General features: G+C 35.5%; 2 protein-coding genes across 4 annotated transcripts in view; one reads left to right on the forward strand and one right to left on the reverse strand.

Moving 5' to 3' along the window:
- Positions 1-555: 555 nt before the first annotated feature.
- Positions 556-12,334, reverse strand: gpib (glucose-6-phosphate isomerase b). Of its 2 annotated transcripts, XM_039683818.2 has the most exons (18): positions 12,107-12,333; positions 11,671-11,761; positions 11,525-11,593; positions 10,238-10,357; positions 9,352-9,435; positions 9,040-9,186; positions 8,391-8,462; positions 8,256-8,300; positions 7,149-7,202; positions 6,729-6,789; positions 6,604-6,647; positions 5,448-5,600; positions 5,249-5,378; positions 5,098-5,174; positions 3,585-3,713; positions 2,635-2,710; positions 2,492-2,558; positions 556-1,108 (listed from the first exon to the last, which is right to left on the reverse strand). In XM_039683818.2, the coding sequence occupies exons 1-18, from the start codon at positions 12,223-12,225 to the stop codon at positions 985-987; spliced, it is 1,662 nt and encodes a 553-aa protein (XP_039539752.1). In that variant the 5' UTR covers positions 12,226-12,333; the 3' UTR covers positions 556-984. The 2 variants fall into 2 exon arrangements, with proteins under 2 accessions (XP_039539752.1, XP_088972677.1); XM_089116551.1 differs by lacking the exon at positions 11,525-11,593 and having other exon boundaries at positions 12,107-12,334.
- An 863-nt stretch (positions 12,335-13,197) lies between these two features.
- Positions 13,198-20,506, forward strand: part of garre1 (granule associated Rac and RHOG effector 1) — a 41,734-nt gene continuing 34,425 nt past the window's right edge. The window contains exon 1 of one of the 2 annotated variants that reach the window (XM_039683908.2): positions 13,198-13,275. The gene's annotated coding sequence lies outside the window, so the exon portion shown is untranslated. Of the gene's footprint in view, positions 13,353-20,506 lie in introns of both variants that reach the window. The other variant, XM_039683907.2, reaches the window with a different exon arrangement.

The raw sequence follows: 20,506 nt of genomic DNA on the forward strand, positions 1-20,506 counted from the left end.
TATATATGGAAGAAATCAGCTGCATCTGATTTGTTATGGATATGGACCCATCTAAGGGTCCCTCAGACTGTGGACTTTTAAAAAAGGCCTTAAAACCCAACTTTTTAGAAAAGCCTTTTATGGCTAACAGTGTTTTTATTTCATTTATTTTTAATGTTTCTGTTTTTATGTTGTAGCACTTTGAGGTCATTAAATTGATGTAAAGTGCGTTACAAATAAAATATATTATTATTATTATTTTAGTAAATTATAAGAAATAAATAGAAACATTTGCTAATTTAGTTATCAAACAAAATCCTAAACTTTAACAGACTGTACAAATGACCTTTGATATAATTCTTATTAATAATTATATATATTTTAAAGTGCATTTTGACAATTTAGTTGATAATAATTGAAGAATAACCAATGACAGAGCAAGCAGAATCCCAGTCTGTTATGAATCTGAATAATTGCCTATATTTTAATTGAAGATATGTCATAATAGCAACACTAAGAACGCTTATTGAATGATTTCATTAAACTAACCTATAGGTTTTAATGAAAGCGAAGATGTCTGAAATGTCCATTTAATTAATGGAAATACTGAATAATAACCCCATTAATTACAATAATTATTACATTTAAATATGATAGTGTTAACACTATTAACAGCTCAAATAGTGCTATTTTTATGAATAACAAGTTCAGTGCAAAGTGATTTATTTTGGGGGGAAAAAATTCCCACTTTCATGAAGTACAAACAGAGTTTGGTGTAACAAAGATGGTAACTTTTTATAATTATGCATAATCATAATTGAACACAATACTGCCTATTTATGGTTACACAATAATGCGTATGGTTACACAATAAAAATAAACTACATTTTAGTTTCAAAATATTTTAAAATCTAATTAAAAAAAAACAATTGTGCCGTGTGCTTCCAGAGGGATGGTGGGGTTTTGAGGTGCAGCAGGGGATTCTGGGAAAAGGTGAAACTTCATTCAAGCGAAGTTCTTCTTGAGGAAGTTGATGAGGCCGTTGGTGGATGAATCGTGGGAACTGACCTCGGCGGAGTCCTGAAGCTCGGGTTCGATCTTCTTCGCCAGCTGTTTCCCGAGCTCCACGCTGAGAATAGAGACAAGTCAGACGTCAATATATCTCCACGAAAACCGTAAGAAAACATTTTTGTATCTTGAATCAGTTCAGTTTAGTTGTTTTAGTTTTGTTTTCGTGGATATTTCGTTTATTTCTCATCATCCCCTGTGTTTACGTGTGTTTTCATTGGTTGCCATGGTTACTCATTGATGTCTCACACCTGTTCCTCGTTTAGATCATTAGTTCTCTGTGTCTACAACGCACTCAGTTTAGTTTGTCTTCGTCCGGAGTTGAATGTTGCGTCTTTTCTCGTGTTTGTTTATTCTCTTTTGGTTTAGTAAAAATAAAGCTACGTCTCGTCTTCTTCCTCATCTGTACTTAACAATAGTGACGTGAGAAACAAAGCTTTTCAATACTCTTAATCAATTCCTTCAAAATGATTCACTGATTCAAACACAACGAAAACTCAGCATAAAAACACCTTTTACAAACCATTTGCAAATGTTTTCTTGAAAGGTTAGTCTATCAAATGAAATCTACAAATCATCAAGCACCATTAAATATGAAGTGTTGGTATAAAATGAGCTCTTTTATGAATTTTTTGGGATTGTTTTGTGTGTTTTTTATCATACAAATGTGTCATTACAATTGTCTACAACTTTATAAAACAGTTTTAGACAGTATTCATTGAGATAATCGCCCTCTAATGGCGAACAACTGAAATTTCAAAAAGGCTATGAAAAAATACTGAAAACTATACAGGAATATATATAAAAAATAAAATAAAAAAAACAAAGAATAAAAAAAAATGATAAAACAAGAATTTTGACAGAAATGAAAATGAAAAAATTCCCAAAAAATGAATATATATATATCTTTAAATTATATATATATATATATATTTATTTATTTATTTATACTAAATTAAAACTAAATTTTAAAAGAAATCATTTAATAAATTAAACTTGAGCTCAGGATCAAAAATATAATTATTTTGACGGGTTCATCCTTTTTTATTAACATTCCAGAGATAATTTTATTTATTCTTCTTAAATAGTTTATTTTATTTTTTATTTGATACATTCACATTATCAAGCTATTATAGTGTATATATAGTATATATTTATATCTAAAACTAAAACCATAAGAAAGCATTTTCCTTAATTGAAATAAAACAAAGTATACTTAACTTGATGCACTGAAACAACTAAAATTAAAACTGAAATAAAAATGAACAAAAACGAGACATACGTTTTTTTTTTAAATTAATACATTTAAAAAAAAAGTATAAATATAATATAAAATATTAAAATAAAAGCTACTTTACAATATTATTAAAAACTAATAATAAAATAAAACTAGTCTGGTAATAATACTCATCAAAACTCAATTTATCTAATCATATTCACTCACCCCCACTGATCAAAACTGTTGATTTCCCACATGACGCCCTGAATGAAGATCTTGTGTTCGTACATGGCTGTTAAGAAAGGTCAGAGGTCAGGAACCTGCAAATCCGATGATATCTAATACACCAAAAACAGCGTTTAACTCACCAATCAGAACGCCGAGAGTATACGGAGACAACTTTTTGAAGATGATGGAGTTCGTTGGCTTGTTTCCTTCAAATACCTGGACAGAAACGCATGGATGATGTTTTAGTGCTACTGCGACATGTTTGCGTATTGTACATTGTATCACAGCTATTTTTTAATAATAGCATCTGACATCATCATTACGCAATGATAAATATTCAATTTGCATGTGATTTGCACATTTAATAACTGTTATGTGAGCAATGAATGAAAATAAAAATATTAAATAAATAAATAAAAGTTAGCATTTGTAATTATAAATTTGTATGGAAAACTAAATCGTGAGTCAAATTTTATCACACTGGGAAAACTGAAGGTCATGATTGTGGGATACATTATCTCATACACTACTATATAATACAGTATAATGGTGTTCATGAGTTATGGTAATTATGGTAAATACCAAAAGCCGACGTGGGAAATGCACACGAACACCCCCTCATGTGGTATTTTCCACTGGGTAACTCGTAGAATATTCTGATGCACGAGTTGCCGAGATGAGATAACCTTTGACCTTTTCAAAATGGCAGAGGTTCACGACGCTAGAGTCGTGAATGGTAAAAATATATACAATTCATGATCTAGAAAATACACAGCATATTATTTACCGTTTGAGTTTTGAAAAATATATTTTTTTTTGCTGTAGCAGAAATAGTTTTAGCTAAATAACAGGTCTGAATATCCATCTTTTTACCACAACAAAAGCACTCGAACGCAACACACTGGTAAATACCAGTTCACAAGTAGAAAATATCATATTTTCCATAATATATATGATATGGGTGTTCTTTGTGTACAGAAAATCCACACTCTGCGCATTATACCTGCTGCATGAATATTACGAGTGGTGTAGTTGTGATTTGTGTCATGTAGGGGTCAGTATAAGCCAGTGTTTGACTTTATATTCTCACTTTGTGTGGGAGAATATTCTCCAGCTTCTCTCCGCTCAGTCCTCCAGCTTCCAGCTCTTTCTTCGCCTCTTCTGTCGTCTTTCCCTTCATCAGAGCCTCGGTCTGGGCTAGGAAGTTCGCCACCAGGATCTACAAGTCAAATCACATTTATTGATATAGCATTTAATACTGTACAGATCGCTTCAAAGCAGATTCACGGAAAAAAACAGCAGGAAAATAAAAGTTAAAGTCACCATGATATCAAAATAGACAACTCTTGGTTTTTTAATTTATTTAGTCGTGATTTTGAGTTTTTAAAGTCGTGATTTTGACTTAATGTCATAATGTTTAACTTTTCATGTGATTATTATGACTTTTGAAGTCATAATTTAAATTTTTCATCTCATCACAATTCTCACAACTGTCATAATTTTGACTTTTTATATCATAAATGTGACTTTGTTTGTCATAATTTCGACTTAAGTCATAACTCATGTCAAAACTCGCACTATTTTTTACTTAGTGTCATAATAATGACTTTTCTCATACTTCGTGATTTCTTAGTATGTCCTAATTTTGACTTTTTGTCTAATTTCATATTTTTAAGCCTCATAATCACAACTTTTATAATTTCGACTTCATAAAACAATCATAAATATCACTAAATTTGTCATAATTTCGACTTTTTATCTCATAAATGTGACTTTGTTAGTCATAATTTCGACTTAAGTCAACTTATAACTCATGTCAAAACTCGCACTAATTTTTACTTAGTATGTCATAATTATGACTTTTTTTAAGTCGTGATTTCGATTTATGTCATAACTTATGACGTAAAAGTTGCACTAATTTTGACTTAGTATGTCCTAATTATGACTTTTTGTCTAATTTCATATTTTTTAAGCCTCATGATCACAACTTTTATAATTTCGACTTTTTATGTTCTATCAGCGCTACATATTTGGAACGTTCGATTCAGAACCCTTTTTAAGGGTTCAATAATAAGAACAATTTAAGGTTCTTTGTAACCAGGAAAAAGGTTCTATATGGAACCTTTTGGATTCATACATTATCATTTGTTTTGTCCTTTCCGGATTAAATATTACATATTATTGACAAACATCAAGAGCCTAAAATGTATTGATGAATGCAAGTGAATGATCACAAAATATGATATGGGGGTTAGAAAATGTTTATATAATTTTATGTAGTTAATCAATATCACATGAAGAGAGCCATTTCAGTTTTTGTCCTCCAAAAATCAGCATAATTAAAATGGTGATAATAAACAATAATTTAATTACAACTACAAAATGTTGCAGAATAATGTCATATATGAATAAATAATCACCTATTGTGCCAAAAGGGTTCGTTCTTGTCATTATAGAACCGTTTTTAGCATAAAATGTTCTTTGGAGTTGAGTGAAGAACCCTATGCTTCATATAGAGAATCCCAATGAACCCTTTTTTTCTAAGAGTGTAAAGCATGATTTGTCTGAAATGGGCTTCGGTAAACCACCCTGCAGCTCGGTACCTTGTGGTGAAGGCTGTTTCTGATTGGATGCTGAGTCTGGGCAGGAATGAGGAAGTCAGCAGGAATCATTCGAGTCCCTGTTGAGGAGACAGAAGGGTCAGACAGACGCTCCTCGTCGTGTATGTCAGATTGAGCAGGTCAGCGAGTGAACCTTGGTGGATCAGCTGATAGAAAGCGTGCTGTCCGTTAGTGCCCGGTTCACCCCACACGATCGGCCCGGTGTGATAGTTCACCTGCTGACCCTTAGTAGTGATGTACTTTCCATTCGACTCCATGTCACCCTGTAAAATCACAGCATTAGATATACTGTAGCATACTCTAAAAGCTCTGTACAGGAGTGTGTGTTTTACCTGTTGGAAGTACGCGGCGAAGCGGTGCATGTACTGATCGTACGGCAGGAGACAGTGTGTCTCTGCCTGGAAGAAGTTGATGTACCAGATGCCCAGCAGAGCGAGCAGAACCGGTGCATTCTGGTCCACGGGGGCCGTGCGGAAATGAGTGTCCTGCCAGAGAGTTTATGCAAAGATATCAGCACAGGATGCATTCAAGTGATCAGTAACGTTTTCAAATAAATGCCTTTGTATTCATCAAACACTCTTGGAAAAATGTGAAGCAGCACGACTGTTCAAGATGCCCATGTCTTTCTTTCTTCAGTCGGTTTTTGATGAAAACATTCCAGGATTTTTCTCCATATAATGGACTTCAATGGGGACCAAACGGTTCAAGGTCCAAATGAGAGTTTCAGTGCAGCTTCAACGGGCTTTAAACGACACCAGACGATGAATAAGGGTCTTATCAAGCGAAACCATCGCTCATTTAAAAAATAAATTAATAACAAAGTTTTATAAGCTCCAATGCTCGCCTTGCTCTGTTCTGTGATGCGCGTTCGTGACTCTCCTGTTTGAACTTTGTTCATCAAAATGAACAAATCTTTTTTCGAGTCATGACTCTAAGGGTCCTTGATAAGACCCTTAGTCATCGTCTCGAATCGTTTAAAGCCCTTTGAAGCTGCACTGAAACTCTCATTTGGACCTTGAACCGTTTGGACCCCATTGAAGTCCATTATATGGAGAAAATCCTGAAATGTTTTCATCAAAAACCGACTGAAGAAAGAAAGACATGGACATCTTGGATGACATGGGGGTGAAATAATCAGCAAAAGTGTTTTAAAAAGTGAACTACTCCTTTAAAATTAATAATCATAAATGTTTTTGAGCAGAAAATCATTTCTGAAGGATCATGTGACACTGGAGACTGCAGTAATGATGCTGAAAATTCAGCTTTGATCACAGGATATAAATTACATTTTAATATATATCCTCATAGAAAACAGTTTTTTCGAAATTCTAATAATATTTGACATTTTAACTTAAGTTACACAATGTTATCAGCCCCATACTTTTGAAACACAAGTATATCTGCAGGTCATTATGCATAAATGTTTGACTTGGTTTGCCAATGAAGGTCAAATACTATACTAATAACGTCCTCAATAATGAAACCCACCATCCAATGAGCTCCAGCCAACAGCTTCTCGAAGTTCTCGAATCCTGCGACAGAAGAGATCAGACAGACGCTTGAGAATCTCTCACACTCACTGTCTGACATGAGAGTCACATGATAACACTCACCGATGTGAAGTGCAATAGACAGTCCAATCGCAGACCACAATGAGTATCGTCCGCCGACCCACTGACGTCAAAAAAGAGGCACAATACAGAAGATTTATGCATTATTAGATAAGTTTTGCAAACATACTGATCAAGCTTTTCTGTACTTGTTCAAACACACAGTAAGCTGGAGAGTTTATAGTGTCCATAATAAACGGGATTGTAAGGAACCTTGCCCTTTAAATATCAACAATGTGAGTAAAAGTAGCCCGTCGGCCTTTCCAGTGACCTGCGCTCGGAGAAGGTCAGGATCATGAATAACTGCGGGTCAGTCGAGAGACTCTGGTTACCAGCAGCTGCTGCTGTGAGCACACACACACACACACACACCTACTTCAACAGGGCAAAAATAACTCAGGTCCTCAACGGACACACACTCACATCCCAAAACTCAAACATGTTCTCCGGGTCGATGCCGAAGTCCTTCACTTTGGGCTGAAACACAGAGGGGAATGAAGTCGGTCTGAGAACTGATGTAATATTTTAAAATAAAAATAAATAAAAAAAAAGATATAAGTTTCTGTATAAAAAATAAATAAATAAATAATAATAATAATACTAAATATATAAATAAAGTTGTCCTCCGAAGAGGGGGGATGGAGGTGGGTGAAAAAAAAAAAGTCTGCTTTTTTAAAGTTATCATGTCATGTTTTTACTGATTATGTTTTCTCTCTGAGATGTCCATAATATAATGCTGGTCAATTACTCATAATTTGGTCATAATTTAGTCTCTTTGATAATTTTTATCTTTAAGACACAGAATAAAAAAAAAGATAAAAAACACAACAAAATTGAATAAAACTGAGGACAGAAAACATACAAATAAATATAATTAAAAATATTTATCATCTCTCAATGATACAAAAATAATTCTGTAGATAAAGTGCAAGTGCAAAATAAATTTATTTTGCAAAATAATTTCAATAAATGCTCTTTTTGGTTTCACTGTAAAAAATATTTTCAAGATTTGTTATCACAACATATTTTCTTTTGTCAAATCAACTTTATAATAATTTATTTAGTTGAGAACTTATTATTTTGAGTTTCTGATGGTTAAATTAATCTACTTCATTGTATTAACTCACTTTTTCCAGTTCAATCAACTTAAAATTTTACTTACTTTTTTAAGTTAAACCAACAATATTTTTTACAGTGTAGTAATCACAACATTTTTTCTTTTGTCAAATCAACTTAAATAATTTATTTAGTTCAGATAACATTTAATTTTGAGTTTCTGATGATTAAATTAATCTCCTTCATTGTATTAACTCACTTTTTCCAGTTCAATCAACTTAAAATTTTAAGGCAACCAGGTTACTTACTTTTTTAAGTTAAACCATCAATATTTTTTTACAGTGTTGTTTTGAGTATTGAAAATTACAATTTGTTTTAATATGGTACAATGAAGTGTTTCATTTTTAAAGTTTTATGAAAAAATGCCATTCCTGATGATATGAGCCCTTTACATCTAAACTAGAATGAACTTACCCCATTGGTCGAGAGCGCCACGAAATGCTTGGCAACTGCAGATTTCTGTGAGAATGACAAAAACGACAGACGAATCAATGCGTGGCAGTGGCACAGACGTCTCACTCACGTCCCTGTAAAAGAGCTGCGACTCACGTCTTTGGCGGCCAGCAGGAACCATTCCTTCGCTGATTCAGCATTTGTGATGGTTTCCTGAGTCGTGAATGTCTGAGGAAGACAAACAGACAACAAACCACTTCATTTCTTTATCATTATGATACATATCAAATTGATTTTGTTGCTGTTTGAGCATGAAAAATCTATATCAGTGTGTCTGAACTCCTGAAACGCCTCCATTGTAGTCTTGAGATTCTCTCAGGAACGAACACGTCACAATATTCCTCATTATAATAATTAATGCGCAGAATAAAGGGGCGGGGCCTGGTTGAGTTAGTTAGTAGTGTGTTAAACTGGCGGTTATGGAATGGGGCGGGACATTTCCCAAACACACTCAACCAATCATAACACAGAGATCCAGCTGACCAATCAGAGCACAGTGTGCTTTTCAAAAGGAGGGGCTTCATAGAGACAGGAAGTGAATAGAGCGTTACTGACAGACTGGGAAAAGAGGAGCCGCAACAATGGAGAATATGAGGAAAATATTAAACATTAAAGCAGGAAAGAGCCTGAAACTACATCAAGACTTTGAAAAAGTGCATAAAATGGCCTCTTTTAAAAGTGAATTTCCTCTGCTTGTTTGTGTATCAACGCTAATGCTGTAAAATATGTTTTAGTTTCTAAATACCTTCGATGCGACAATGAAGAGTGTGGTCTCAGCGTTGAGTTCAGCCAGAGTCTTAGCGATGTGCGTTCCATCGATGTTCGACACAAACCAGACGCGAGGTCCGCCTTTAGAGTAGGGCTTCAGGGCTTCTGTCACCATTAAAGGACCCTTGAACACACACACACACACACACACACACACACACACACACACACACACACACACACACAAAACAACTATTTAGATGCCTGCCCTGTACAATGTTAGGATGGGCATCCTTGGCATCTAAAAGATTGAAAACCTTGATCTAGAACACAATAAGATTTCACAAACCAGATCAGATCCACCGATGCCGACATTGACCACATCAGTGATGGATTTCCCGGTGTATCCCTTCCACTCGCCACTGCGGACTTTCTGTGGCGGGAAGAAAAACCTGCGAGTTATAATAACATCCTGGTGTCACGTTCAGCTGTCGTTTTAGCTTCGTTTTCATGGACTTTTAGTTTGTTTCTCATTCTTTCCGGTGTTTCCTTAGTTTTCTTGTTTATTAAAGTCCCCCAGTAGTCAATACTTTTATCTTTTATCCCTTGAAACTCATCTTTGATCACCATAATGACAAATTTAAATGTTTTTCCTTGAAAAAAAAATTCTTTAAACCGTTTAAAGCCCTTTGAACAGTTTGCAGTTTGCACTGAAAGTGTCTTTTGGGCCTTGAACCGTTTGGTCCCCATTGAAGTCCATTATATGGAGAAAAATCCTGGAATGATTTCATCAAAAACCTTAATTTCTTTTCGACTGAATAAAGAAAGACATGGACATCTTGGATGACATGGGGGTGAGTAAATTATCAGCACATTTTAATTTTTTTTTTTTTTTTAAGTGAACTACTCCTTTAAAAATCGATCTGATGAAGGAATCTCAGGACACATGAAGTGAAGCTAACATTGGATTCGGACGTGCCTTGATACCTCGAAGTGAAAAGTGCCATTGCCCTCAGTTCAGTTTGCTCATTGTCTGGTGTTGGACACCGTTTCATTGACTCTTGTTTGTGTATATATGTCTTTTGTTTTGTTTAATAGAGTGACTTCTGCATTTAGATCTGCTACACCTGCCTCGTCTTCTTCCTCAGCCCAAAAACGGCACCTGGTCTCTGCTAAAACACTTTACTACTTGGATTATTTCTGAACAGCATCCCATCCTCAGATATGACACTCACATGACAGAAGCCCTTCATCTTCTCCAGAACCTTGTTCACCTCTGGCATCACGTCTTTCCCATCCACGTTTATGGGTGTGTTTGAGCGGTTCCTCAGGGCCACGTGGAGAACAGCACGACCCTGTAGACGACACAATCATCATGCAAAGCTCACAGATATGATTCATGCATTTGGCAGACACTTTAATCCAATGCAACTTACATTGCATTCAATATATAAGTTCATGCATTTCCCGAGAATCAAACCCACGTTCCTGCTGTTGCTACTAGACTATAAGAGCTGCAAGCATTTTACAAGTGCAACTTACATTTAAAAATGTAAGACTTTATGATAACTGCATGCTATGAATATTTATTTAAGCATTAGTATATATAAAGCATTATTAGACATTAATAAGTTTATAAATACAAAGCAAAGCATGGCATATCTATAATGTGTTTAATAGCCTAATTGTATTTTCATATTTTATCTATATTTCTAAATTAAGTATTGCATTATTTACAAACCAGTTAGGAGTTGGAAGTAAACTATAATTAAACTATTAAATGTATATTTTTACATCTTATTATTTAGACATATAGTAAGTTACTCAGTGTGTTAATAAATGCTACTGTAATTCATGTAGTTATGAAACATTTAGTTTGTTGTCAGTTAACTATTTCTTCGAGCTCATCTAAAGTACACTCTCAGAAAAAAAAGGTACAAAAGCTGTCACTGTGGCTGTACCTTTTCAAAAGGTAAACTTTTGTCCATTTCAGGTGCTAATATGTACATTTTAGGTGTTAATATTTACATTTTAGCTGTTAATATTGACATTTTAGGGGCTAATATGTACATTTCAGGTGCTGATATGTCCATTTCAGGCGCTAATATGTACATTTCAGGTGCTGATATGTCCATTTCAGGCGCTAATATGTCCATTTCAGGTGTTAATATGAACATTTCAGGTGCTAATATGTACATTTTAGGTACTAATATGTACATTTTAGGTGCTAATATGTACATTTAAGGTGCTAATATGTATATTTTAGGCACTAATATGTACATTTTAGGTGCTAATATGTACCATTAAGGTACCAATATGCAGCCTTTAGGTATAAAAGTGAATCTTTTGAAAGGGTACAGCCCCAGTGACAGCTTTTGTACCTTTTTTTCTGAGAGTGTGAGGACTATTTATGCCTCAAAAAGCTTTTACAAAAGAGATTTATTAATTGTTTATTAATGCTTTAAAAAGTATGAATTAACTATTCACACACACACACACACACACACACACACATGAAATACCTCAGTGAAATTAATCTTTTCTCCTGAGAACATCTTGTCTCTGGATGCCTCCACACCACGAGACTTTGCCTATGATGCGAATCATAATATTTACACAATATTTATCTATTTAATTCTCATGAAAATTCATCTGTTCAAAACTTTACCAGTTCCACGAGCATCTTCATAACCTCCTCGTTTATACGGTTCTTAGAGTAATCCAGCAAAATATCTCCTTCATCTGTTTTTAAAGTTAAGCTGTTAAAAGAATAAACAGATGAACTCTTGGTTCAGAGGAAAAAAATAATAAAGCTGAACTCATGCAAAACCTGAGACCAGATAGTTAAACTTAAGTTAAAATTACATAGAAAATACATACAATTCATAAATACACATATTTTGAAAAGTTATGAATTAGATGTGGGCGGGGTTTGATAATGATTGACAGGATATCAAAAAACGATTGTACTTGTGACTCCGCCCACTAGATTTACTGCAGGATCTGTGAAGGTCAATTGCTATATTTTTTTTATAAATTAAATTACTTTAAATAATGACCCGTTTTATGCAGAGTAAGTTCAATAAATAAATAAAGTAAAGTACCTGAACTTTTGAAATCGGTTTTTGTCAGCCTCGAACATCTGCCTCATGTTGAGATTCGCGGCGTTTGATTTGTACCATTTTTCTAGATTCTGAAAGTTTGGGTCACTTGTCAGTCCCATAGTGACGTGTATCGGACCGAACCTGTGTGTGTGTGTGAGTGTGTGTAAGAATCTCCGGCTGAACTGAACTCAAATGTCACAGATCCGCCTTATGAAGGGCGAAGAAAGCAGCTGATCTGCAGCCCAACACACCCCCTTTACACACACACACACACACACACACACACACACACACACACACACACACACACACACACACACACACACACACTCTGTTCTCTATATATAATGCATGATATATTGTATTTATTAAATAAAATGTGGCTTACTCTCTCTCTCTCTCTCTCTCTCTCTCTCTCTCTCTGTCTCTCTCTCTCTCTCTCTCTCTCTCTCTCTCTTATATATAATTGACTGTATTATATTGTATTTATCGAATAAAATGTGGCCTTCTCTCTCTCTCTCTCTCTCTCTCTCTCTCTCTCTCTCTCTCTCTCTCTCTCTCTCTATATATATATATATATATATATATATATATATATATATAATGTACTGTATTATAAATTGTAGTTAGTGAATAAAATGTGGCCTAAACACACACAAAAATATCGCTTTACATTTGTGTCTGGAAATTGTGATTGATTGTGGCGCCATCTATCGATATATCTTGTGAAAGACATTGAATATTGTGTTTGTTTAAACACTGAACACTAGGGGACACAGGAGTCCATCACATCAATAACACCCTCTAACTCAGTCATCTGTGGCTGGGGAAATAAAAAATAAAAAACATAATAATAATAGTATTAGGATAAAATAAAATGAGAAAATGTAAAACAAAATATTATAAAACAATAAAAAATGATCAAAAATGTCTGTCATAACAGACCACCTCTAAAAACGTAGACTCTTTGAAGAAAATATTTTAATGTATTATTATCAATATTTTACAGTATTAACAAAAAAGTTCCATGGCTAATTAGTAACTTTACTTTGATGAAAACTGTGGATACCATAAAGTTCGCGCTCGTGCTCGTCTTCTGTATGCGCGCGCCCGGAAGCCGCACTCCGTCACTTCCTCTCCACAGACAGGAGGGTGGGGACAAACAGCTGGTAAGTGATGCCGTGATCCGACCGCCTGCTCGGGCTGTTTTTCACACCAATAAACGCCTTTCCCGGAGCCACTACAGGTAGGACTCGTGTCCGTTAATCCCACGTTGAATAGAAACACTCACGCGCTTGTGTTTTGACGTGTTTGAGATGTTTTTGAATCCGTGTCAACGATATGTGCTAACGGCTAACTGAGATTAGCTCTATAAATACTGATGATTTTTTTTTTGTAAAATCATTTGAAACATCAGTTCGCTGTTGTTAAAAAAAGTGAAATGACAGGAGGACACCATTAAAGTGATATTTCAGCGACGTCAAGCGTGTATGTTTGGTCGTTAAGGGGTTTTGGTTCATCTGTATCAGCATTGAGCCGTTTAAATCTCATCAAATCTGCTGCAGTCTGACTGTCTGGTCTTAATTACTCCAATTAACGACGTGATTAACTGCCCACGGTGTCCCTAAATCACACTGGGGCTGAAGACCCTTCAACGCCTTGAAAAGGCACAGATACGGTTCACTGCAGCCTTTTAACACCCTAATGACAGCCGACGGGTGACACACACCCAAACCCCTGGCGGGTGTCATCGGCGATGGATTAGTGTTTTGGGGATTTGAAGTGTCAGAAACTGCTGGATTTAGTTTGAACTGCAGCATCGTGAAGATCAAATCAATGTATGATCATGTCATCAGTAATCAGACATCATAATCAGGCTCTACTGGTAGTTTAACGCTGTGTAACAGTTCTAACTTAGGTTTGGTTGGACTATTTACTGGAATGAGTGTTGAAGTGTGTCTTTTGTTGAATTTAATTGAATGTGTCGGAGAATCAGTCCGAGTGTCACTGTCAGGAGGATCCAGATTCCTGTTGTGGTTCTAGAGGCTGTTGCTCAGAATATTTCAGGATATTTATACTCGAGTCAACTGCACACCAGTGTAACCCTGTAAGAAGCTTAAATTACACTTTGCAGTGTGAAGTTAAATGTATTTGTCACCCAATAAGTGAAAAGGTATTTTCATTGGATTTTATTTGGTTGTTTTTAAAGGGACGGTTCACCCAAAAATGAAAATTCTGTCATTAATTACTCGCCCTCATGTCGTTCAAACTTCTTTGCAACACAAATAAAGATATTTTTGATGAAATTTGAGAACTTTCTGTCCCTCCGTTGACAGCTACGCAACTACCACTTTGCCGCTTTATAAAGATCATGAAGAGATTGTTAAACTAATCTGAATGAATTGAGTGGTTTAGTCCAGATTTTCCTCTATCTCTTTATATGATGAACAGATTGAATTTAGTCTTCACATATAAACATTGATCAGTGAACATAAACAAAAGCTTTTTTGAGAACATACCTCATTGGTTCAAGCTCAAACGCCCTGCGTAACACGAGAATGAACCTCACTGGTTCTTGCGGAAAATTTTTCATTTTTGGTTGAACTGTCCCTTTAAGGTGCGCTAGCAGTTGGTTTTATTTCAGGAGGACCCAAATTTTACAGTGTGTGCAGGCAGGGACCATACAGGACCAGATTTGGTTATCTTGATCAATTGTTGAAATTTATAGGCTAATTAATTATGCTATTTTTTAAGCCAGTGATGCACCACACAATACACATGGTTGTGTCTGTGCAAACTATATTTATCATCTTATTGTTGGCTTTGACGGTTCCAAGAAGATACTTAGAACCTCCGAAGGTTCTTTAAAGTAGAACAAGATTCTTTTAAAAATGTTCTTCAACGATTAATCGCGATTAATCGCATCCAAAATAAAAGTTTGTCTTTACGTAATATATGTGTGTGTGGTGTGTATAATTATTTTATATATATAAATACACACACATGCATGTATATATTTAAGAAATATTTGCATGTATATACTTTTTAATTAATATAATGTATAAATATAAATTTTTGATATATATTAAGAACACAAATTTTCTTAAATATATACATGCATGTGTGTGTATTTATATATACAAAATAATTATACACACCTCACACACATATATCATGTAAACACAAACTTTTATTTTGGATGTGATTAATCGCGATTAATCGTTGCCCATCCCTACTTCACACTAAGACATTTAAGAACTGTTGACTGAAAGGTTCTTTTGGGACCCAACCAAAAATGCTTCCTCTATGACATTGCTATTTTAAGAGTTTTACCTTTTGTAGTGTTTATGGTTTTTGAGAACGAGGGCATGTCACTCAACCTGACTTTCCATGTGAGAGTTGATTTGTAGTCTCAAAATGCTGTGTACTCTACATTTGACGTCAACATCTAAAAATGTGTAAAATATATCCCCCCTCCTGTTTTAGGTGTTGATAAGCCTATTTTTTGTCACATTATTTGCCTTCAGCATGTGTTCCCTGCTCTCTATGATCAGTCAAAACAGACATGTGACCCACTGATGTACAGTATTCTCACAAACTAAACAAACAGCATTTTTACACGGTGCGATTGTGATCCTAATGGTTGGTTTCCACATTCTTCACCCTGGATTCCACAAAAGCCTGTGATTAGTTTGTTAGATTTCTGCGAGTAGGTCAATTACGCTCTATTCTGTGTGAACCTCATTGTGTGTTTGCAAGCAGGGTTTTCGCTAAGCCCTCTTTTGAAAAGTGCTGCGAGCAGACGGCCGGCCCCTCCGAGCTTTTGTATCCCGACTCTGGCAGTGGCTTCTCTGAGTTCATGTGGAATGTATTTCCTGTTTGGGTCCCTTCAGTTTTGGGAATGAAAGAAAAAGCATTACTCGCTGCTTAATGGATGCTGCAGCAGTACTAGTTATTTAAAGAAGTGTTTTCTCATGATGGCCTGGAACATTTTGTTTCTCCTGACCTGTTTACATGCAGGGATATTTTATAGTCGTCTAGGAGATTTTTCACTATGCATGAAAGGGATTTGACCTATTTATGTGTGTTATTTTATATATAAATATAAATTATTTTGATGGTTTTCATTAAGAACAAATGAAGATTTCTGATGCAAAAGCCTCTAAATGCCATTTGAAATTTTCTTCTTTAATGATGAATTTTATCAAACTTGTATATTTAAGTTCAGTAATTACACTTAAATAACAATTAATAGGTAATTATCATTGCCATTTAAGTGAAATCATTGAACTTAAATATACAAGCTTGATAAAAATGATCATTAAAGAAGAAAATTTCAAATGGCACTTAGAGGCTTTTGCATCTGAACTCTTCAAATATTCCCTTCGGACATCACTTTTGGCCACTATTGTGTTAAAGTTCCCTTATTGTACACCTTTCTGAAGTTTTATTTTTGGTTTTGGTGTCCTTAAGAATATATAGTTGCGGTATAAGTATATTTTACAGCTCCTTTCTCAAGAGCTCTGCTAAGAACAGGTCGATTTTGGCCTGTCTAATTAATATTCATGAGCCTCTCTTCTGATTGGCCTGTTTACTGAGTGACCAACCACCGGTAATTGGTCATGTATGCTGTGTCCTGACCTGCACAACCACCTCCTTACTCTCAGCGTTAATGTAAGAGGATTATAATTACCATTACATCAGTGCTGCACGCAGATTTAACGCGAATTTAAACTGTCTGTAAACATACTCTAAATCTCCAAAATATGTATGTTAATAGCTAGTTATATTCGGATTTTGAAACGCTTAACTGCTTTATAAAATGTAACGTTAGCAGACAGACACTGAATGCGGTAATCTATGTAACTATTGCTTTCCTACTGATGCAGTAAGTTGACGTGGTACAATTTCTTTCCTTTTTTTCTGTGAAAGGTGTACTTGTGGTAAATGTGCAAGGAACGCGAGAACAGAAGCTGTAAATGACGCCCAAGGTAAACTTGTAAAAGTATGAACTGTAGGGACTGCAGCATCTTTGAGGAGAAGCTGCTTTGATAAACCGGCCTGTTTGACGGAGCAGTCTCTTGTGAAATGTGCAGAACAGACGGTTACGGTCGGACTAAATTGCTGTGGCGTTTTTGAATAAATAAACATTAGGCCATTAGTCCACACTAATACGTTGTCGTTTGAAAACGTATATTTTTCTCTCCGTTTTGGCCTTCTGTCCACACTGATACGCCGTTTTAAGTCAACAAAAACGTATTGTTTGGAAAACGCTCTCCAAAGTGGATAAATTTGAAAACGCCGTTTTCGCGTTGTAGTGTGGACGGTGAAACCGGAGGTATTTCAAAACGATGACGTAAGTTTAGTCATGTGATCCATGTAGTACCAATAGATATTCATGTTTATCGGTATTGTGCCTGTTATGTGTTATTCATTTTTACACTATTGCTAAAATATGTTACTTTCTATGTTACTGTTCTTCATAGCACAGTACTGCAAAGATAACAGATAATGTAGTCTACTCACATTTGCTGTCCTGCGGCAAAACAGGAGAGCAGTTGCGTTTTAGACCAAACATATGGTGACTGAATGCAACCTGGACGCATCCGTGATGGTGAGATATTTTGCTAAATAAAATTATCCTGTTATTGTGCGATAACATTATTATTTATTTTCCCATCTGTATCATCTCAGTGAGCTTTTGTGAAGTTTCACGCATGCGCAGTAAAGTGAATTTATACGTTTCTCATCCACACTGAAACGTCGGAAAACACCTGAAAACGCTAGTGTGGGCGGAGAGCGTTTTTAAACGAAAACCCCGTTTTCAAATGTATCCGGATTAATGTGGATGTAGCCTTAGCCGCTGGTCTCTTATATTAATGTTAGTGTGGACATCCACACTACTGCGTTTTCGTTTAAAAATGGAGAATTAAAACGAATACGGTCTCCGTCCACACCAGCGTTTTATCTGCGTATTAGAATTGACCTCCGTTCACATTAAAACGACTGAAAACGTGGATCACGTCACCATTCACCAACACTGGGCATGCGCGTGCCGGTGTCAACAGTGGTTGACGAATCAGGGAAGGATACGTCATGACTGATGACACCCAATCATAGAGCCGAGTGTGAGGCTTTGCGTCAGCGTTTCTAAAGTCCTCCGTTTTGTCCCGTCTGCACTAAAACGGACTGATCTCATGAAGTAGCGCGTGTATGACACGCCAATTCGTATTTCCATTTTTGGCGTGCTATCAAGACGCATAATCGCTTTACAGCGTGTTTATGAACGCCGTTGACTTAACGTTATTACTGTATATATCGACCCCCGTCCCTAAACCTAACCGTCACTGGGGTTAATGGCATTTATGACTGTTCCCTTACCATCCTAGGAAAGAAAAACATAGCTCCCCAGATGTAGATGTACATTTTGCTTTGTTTTGCTCGGACATTTGACGGCGTGTACAGACACGCGGAATGACGCGGACGTTAATGGCGTAGACGTACACGCGGATAGCTCAAAATGCGTCGAGATAACACGCCACTTGACTCGAAAGTGGCGTGTATGTTTACGCAAAAAAGTCATGATGTCATGTTGGCCCTCCGGAGATTCAAAAACGCAAAACGGAGCTGCAGGGTTTCTAAACTTCTCCGTTTTAGGTCTTCGTTTTTGTCTGGACGGGAGGTGCCAACGTAGAAACAGATCTCCGTTTTTAAACGAAAACACAGTAGTTCTGACGTCACATTTATACGGAAGTCATCATAATTTGATGCTTCAAACGGATATAAATTGTTTTGCATTTTGTCCCAAGATGCTTTGAAATGCATTTCTCGGTATTTCTGCATTTTTATATTGCATCATGCACAAGCTGTACGCCCTGTGAAACACAATCACGTCTGTTTCTTTATTTGACCAGCGTTTGGAATATGAGCAGTGGTGTTGGCTAATACTGTTGCTATGGCAATAATGCTCAGGTCAGCTGCGAGCGAGCCAGCGACCAAACACGCTGTTTTCATGAAGTTTCTGTTCTCTTAAAGCGAAGCCTCAGTCTTTGAGCAACACACGGCAACTTTAACAGTCTGTGAAAATAGAATTGTTTTTTCTTAGACTGCTAGCTCAGTTGAGAGGGACGTTCAAGGTTGCATGCATTTAGGTTTGGATACATTGGGAGCCAGAGGTCTCTGTGTGTGTGTGTGTGTGCGCTTGCTGGCCGGGCCAGCAGGCTGAAAGATATCCCACTAACAAAGCATTCCAGTGTTGTTTCGGAATATGCTGCATTCTCTTGCTGACTGCTATTGCAGTTTAGAATGTCACAATGGAATCTTTTCATGGGGGAAGGGCGTGTGTGTGTGTGTGTGTGTGTGTGTGTGTGTTTCTAACAGAAGTCAGATTAGCAGTTCTCCCTCTTTATGGATTTTTTGAAGTGCTAAGTTTTGTCTGAAGTCGAACTTAACTAGCTCAATATTTTTAGGACTAGTTATCTAAAAGTTTAGGGCTACACTATTTTTTTTTTTTAAAGTGGTGTTAAAGAAGTATTGAGCTTTCAGCTTTTTTTGTTTTTGCTTCAGTCTTTACTTATTAATCACCTTTAATTCACTGTTAAACAATTTAAGGCTGAGTATTAACACCGATTTCAAGAATTGATTTTGCTCTTGATTGGCTTCTGTTGTGATTCTGATTTGATATAAATTTGTTTGAAAAGCAAAAAACAAAAATTGGCTCTTTTATGACAAAAAAAATTGTTTATGTAACAGATTAATTCAAACATAGAATAAACGAGACATCACTAACAGGTTAAGTAAAAATATAACGAATATGTGGCAAATAAACAGTAGACAAAAAAACAATATGTACAATTATAATACACAGATTTCAAGAATCAATTTGACTCCTTCCACAAGCTCTTTTAGGGATGGGCAACGATTAATCGCGATTAATCGCATCCAAAATAAAAGTTTATGTTTACATAAAATATGTGTGTGTAGTGTGTATAATTAATTTGTATATAAATACACACACATGCATGTATATATTTAAGAAATATTTGCGTGTATATACTTTATATATATTTATACATAATTAATATTATATAAAAAATATAAATATTTGATATGTTAATAACATGTTTTTCTTAAATATACACATACATGTGTGGGTATTTATATATACAAATTAATTATACACACTACACACACATATATTATGTAAACACAAACTTTTTATTTTGGATGCGATTAATCGTTCGCATATATGGGAACCCTGTTAGATGGTACACTAATGCAATATTAAAGAGGGGTTAAAAAAATAACAGGGTCAAAATTCAATTACCATTTATTTAGAGATGCATGATTGAGGACTTATTATAAAACTTAAACTTTGTTATTTATTTTTTAAATGAGCGA

Source organism: Pimephales promelas, chromosome 10 (genome assembly GCF_988280905.1).
Source record: "Pimephales promelas chromosome 10, fPimPro1.hap1.1, whole genome shotgun sequence".
Classification (NCBI taxonomy): domain Eukaryota; kingdom Metazoa; phylum Chordata; class Actinopteri; order Cypriniformes; family Leuciscidae; genus Pimephales; species Pimephales promelas.